Below are 4814 nucleotides of genomic sequence, written 5' to 3'. Positions count from 1 at the left end.
AACACAATACACCGCGGAAAACAGTGGGAAATGCCAACCAGGCGGATGGCGATCAGAAACCATTCTCCAAAGGCAATGATTCGTTACGCGGATCGTATGAAAGTTTGCACGAGATTGGCTGCGCTACGTTTTAGTTGTTCTTCAGACTTAAAGATCGGAAGCCCTCCATCGATACCGTAGTAGCAACAAATATTATGCAAAGACAGGCAATAGGTAAGCACTTCATCCATTTTACCTACGCAAGGCCTTACAGGCTGCAATAGAGAGCTAGCCACCTGCCTAACCCAAATTAATCGGCAGGCAAAAAAACTACACAGTAAATGATTCACACCACATGCCCACTGGCCAGTGGCCATCAACGTTACATTGTAACACACTGGACAGTACAAGAATGCCATAGAATTATTACGATTTTAGGAGATAAAACCTTCTTCAAAACCAAAATTTAGCTTTTGAAGAATTTCACGGTGACTTGCTAAGCCTCATTACATTCCAGGCAGTGTATAGATTTTCTACTGCAAACCCGGCCAGTCAAATTTCTTTCTAAAACCAGACAAGTAAAACAAACCATTTGTTTAAACCATTATCCCTAGTTTTGAGGGTCAAAAAAGGTTATCCGAACCAACTTAACTTCTTAGCCAGCACGGGGGTCCGAGTACAAAAATACATGACGGAGAGTCCGCCCAGCCTTCTTAAACGACGCTCCACTACGTCAGGGGCACTAGAGAGTCGCGGTATGCATTTCATAGTGAGGGTGTTCCCATTCTCCGTGAACACATTTGGGACTAACAGGGTTTACTAGAATCCCACCACTCCACCACAGAGTCACCGCAGTAGACGTTAGATGAGCGCTGTCGCTCCGCGGCACTTGTCTTTGTTCAGCTCAGCTGCTCCCGTTTTTAGATTGACTCTTAGTATGTGCAGTTTGTTCACGCCTTCCTTTATAACCTCCTTCACACGTGCAAAACTTTCCGTCGTCGCTACCCGATGGCGCCACATGAGAGTCGGTCTCTCTTTGTTTCAGATCGACTCTCAGGACGTGCAGTTTGCGGTGGATGGCATCTGCGTGGAGCTGGTACTGGAGGAGGACCTCACAAAGTTCATGACAACCGTGTGCGGTGACGCAAAGCGACGCATCGACGATGCCGCCCGCCAGGTGGCGTGCAAGAAGGTCCACCGCCACCAGCCACCGTCGCCGGGGGAGACGATGGACGCGGCAGTTGACCGCTCGACGCCGTGAGTCCGTCCACTAGAGTCGCTCGTGAAAAATTATCGTTGTCGTTGGTTTTTCGTATCGGCATTTGCATTCGGTCGATATTCGTGCTTTTTCAAAAAATTTCCACGGCACATTTCCACGTTGGATTACCAAATGTCTTTTTACGATAGATTTTACTGTAGTTTCGCATTATTTCATCGACGTATTTTTACATGTTTTTATAATGGATCTTCACGAAATGTTTTCTGCAGCGACATATTTGTGCAGTTATTTGATGCACCGTGGTAACGAGTTGCGTAGTTTTGTGTAATAGTTTGCGTAGTAGTTTGCGTAGTAGTTTGCGCAGTAGTTTGCGTAGTAGTTTGCATAGTAGTTTGTGTATAAGTAATCATGCATATCACCTTAGTGTAAGTACCAGGATAGCTTCCTTCGTCTTTCGTCATTCTTATTGTTTGTGTGTTGATTGTGTTTAAGGAGTGACAAACACAAGTCATCTGTCTTACCGCGGTCACCTTCCCCGAAACAACTCATCTTTGACCTTGACATGATACCGACAGACGTGAGCTGTGAGTCGATAGAGGGTTTACACCAACACATACAGGTACGTGCGCTGTGTCTGTCTCCTTCTCTATATCTTCCTCTCCCTCTCCATCTTTTTCTCTTTCTCTCTCTCTCTCTCTGTATCGATCTCTCTCTCTCTCCCCTCTCTCTCTCCCTCTCTCTCTCCCTGAGTTTCATTAAGGACAGGTTATGGACGTGGTGAACCAAGCGCGCATCGATCGCTGGTGATGTTCATCTATGTGTTGTTGTTCATTACAGGACAGGTTCATGACGTGTGGACACACACCCGCACTGATTCCGGTGGTGATGTTCACTATCGTGTTGTCCATTAGCAGGCAGGTTATGGACGTGTGGGCCACGCCATCGATGCTGGTGGGATGTTATGCTATGTGTTGTTTTATTACAGGAAGGTTCATGGACTTGTGGGAACCATGGCATCGGTCGCTGGTGATGTTCATTATCGTGTTGTTCATTACAGGACAGGTTCATGGACGTGGTGAACGGAAACGCAATCGATCGCCCATAGCTCGCACTGCTCTACACGAAGCTATCGTCCCCTCATGCATTCATCTACAGGACAGGTTATGGAACGTGTGGAACACCTGAATATGCATGAATGATGTTCATGATCGTGTTTGTTCATTTACAGGACGGTTTTCATGGACGTGTGGAAACACGCATCAGATCGCTGGTGGATGTTCAATTCACACACACATATGTGTTGTTGTTTATTACGGACAGGTTCATGAACGTGTGGAACCACGCATCAACAGACTCGGGCTGGTGATGTTCATTATCGTGTCTGACATCACTCATAAGGACAGGGTTCATGGAGCGTGTGGGGAACGACACACACACAGGACATCCATCGATCGCTGGTGATAGTTCTCTATCGTGTTTGTTTCATATACGGACAGGTTCATGGACGTGTGGAACAACGCCATCAGATGCCGCTGGGTGATGTTCATCTATCGTGTTTGTTCATTAAGACAGGTTATGGACGTGTGGAACCAGTCCACCGATGCGCATGGTGATGGTCATCTGTGTCGTGTTGTTGATCATTACAGGACAGGTTCATGGACGTGTTGGAAGCAGCAAGCCATCGGATCGCTGTGATGTTATCTGTCCGTGTTGTTGATCATTACAGGAACACGGGTTCATGGACGTGTGGACCCACGGCCACATCGATCGCTGGTCATGTTCATACTATAGGTGTTGTAACTGTTCATTACAGGACAGGCTATGGAGTGTGAAGCCATGCCATCGGGATTGCTGGTGAGTTTCATCTATCGTGTGTGTTTCATTACAGGACAGGTTCATGAGTGTGGAACACGCAATCGATCGTGTGATGGTTCATCTATCGTGTTGTTGTTCATTTAGCAGACAGGTTATGGAATGTGAACATGCATGCCAGATCGCTGGTGATTGTTCATGTATCGTGTTGTTTCTATTACAGGAACAGGTTCTGACGCATACATGAACACGGCAGGCAGCACTCCCGCCCCCAAAGAAAACGGGAGGAAGGGTCATCCCGACACGCTGCGTGATGTTATACTATGTGTTGTTCATTACAGACTAGGTTCATGGAGTGTGAACGCTATGCCCGGATTGCTGTGATGTTTCATGCTATCGTGTGTGTCATTACACGGACAGGTTCATGAGTGGGAACAGCCATCGATCGCTGTGATGTTCCATCTATTGTGTTGTTCATTACAGGAAGGGTTCATGGACGTGTGGAAACGCATCGATGCTGGTGATGTTCAGACTATGCGTGTTGTTGCATTAAGGACAGGTTCATGGACGTGTGGAACCAAGCCATCGATAGCTGGTGATGTTTAATACTATTGTGTTGTTCATTACAGGACAGGTTTGCAATGACGTGTGGAACGCATGGGCATCAATCGCTGGTTGGATGTTCATCTTATCGTGTTGTTTCATTAGAGGAACAGGGTTAATGGAGCGTGTGGGAGCACGCATCGATCGCTGGTGATGTTCATCTATCGTGTTGAGTTTATGTAGGCAGGAAGGTTCATGGACGTGTGAACACGCCATCGATGCGCTGGGTGATGTTCATAAAACACACACACACAACTATGCGTGTTGTTCATACAGGACAGGTTTTCATGGACGTGTGGAGCCACGCATTCACGGGATCGTGTCAGTGTTCTCTATGTGTTGTTCATTACAGGACAGGTTACATGGAACGTGTGGAAACAGCATCCGATCGCTGGTGATGTTCTCTATGCGTGTGATCATACAGGACAGGAAATCATCATCGAGACAAACGCTAGAGAACCAGCCATCGATCGCTGGTGAATGTTCATTATCAGTGTTGTTCATTACAGACAGGTTCAATGGAGTGGGTGGAGCCATCGATCGATCGCATGGTCATGTCAATCTATCGTGTTGTTACTTACAGGACAGGTTCTATGGACGTGGGGAACGCACGCCATCGATGCTGTGAGTTCATCTATCGTGTTTGTTGTTTATTACAGGAACTAGGTTCATTGGACGTTGTGAACCACGCCATCGATCCAAATAAGGTGATGTTCATCTATCGTGTTGTTCATTACAGGACAGGTTCATGGACGTGTGGAACCACGCCATCGATCGCTGGTGATGTTCATCTATCGTGTTGTTCATTACACAACCGGAAGGTTCATGGACGTGTGGAACCACGCCATCGATCGCTGGTGATGTTCATCTATCGTGTTGTTCATTACAGGACAGGTTCATGGACGTGTGGAACCACGCCATCGATCGCTGGTGATGTTCATCTATCGTGTGATCATGTACAGGAGGATATCAGCGACAAGATCGAGTAGCACAACCACGCCATCGATTTTCGGTGGTGATGTTATGACCTATGTGTTGTTCATTAAGGAAGGTTCATGGCGTGTGCGACGACATACGATCGGTGGTCATGTTCATTCTATCGTGTGTTCATTGCAGGACAGTGTTCAATGACGTGTGGAACACGCCATCGATCGCTGTGATGTTTATGCTATCGTGTTGTTCATTACAGGAAGGTTCATGG

General features: G+C 46.9%; 1 protein-coding gene across 1 annotated transcript in view; it reads left to right on the top strand.

Annotated features, from left to right (window-relative positions):
- The window catches only part of LOC106809787 (protein SZT2-like), a 34224-nt gene extending 29622 nt beyond the window's left edge, over positions 1-4602 (top strand). Inside the window, exons 20-29 of the mRNA XM_014812991.1 lie at positions 1025-1236; positions 1691-1817; positions 2036-2149; positions 2427-2560; positions 2695-2807; positions 3012-3052; positions 3234-3239; positions 3494-3605; positions 3966-4089; positions 4503-4602. Coding sequence (XP_014668477.1) covers positions 1025-1236; positions 1691-1817; positions 2036-2149; positions 2427-2560; positions 2695-2807; positions 3012-3052; positions 3234-3239; positions 3494-3605; positions 3966-4089; positions 4503-4602 — 1083 coding nt within the window. The remainder of the gene's footprint in view (positions 1-1024; positions 1237-1690; positions 1818-2035; positions 2150-2426; positions 2561-2694; positions 2808-3011; positions 3053-3233; positions 3240-3493; positions 3606-3965; positions 4090-4502) is intronic.
- Positions 4603-4814: the final 212 nt, after the last annotated feature.

The sequence above is a fragment of the Priapulus caudatus genome, unplaced genomic scaffold (genome assembly GCF_000485595.1).
Source record: "Priapulus caudatus unplaced genomic scaffold, Priapulus_caudatus-5.0.1 Scaffold384, whole genome shotgun sequence".
In the NCBI taxonomy this organism is placed as follows: Eukaryota; Metazoa; Priapulida; class Priapulimorpha; order Priapulimorphida; family Priapulidae; genus Priapulus; species Priapulus caudatus.
The sequence above is the reverse complement of the archived record's forward strand: the minus strand, read 5'-3'. Positions and strand labels throughout refer to the sequence as shown.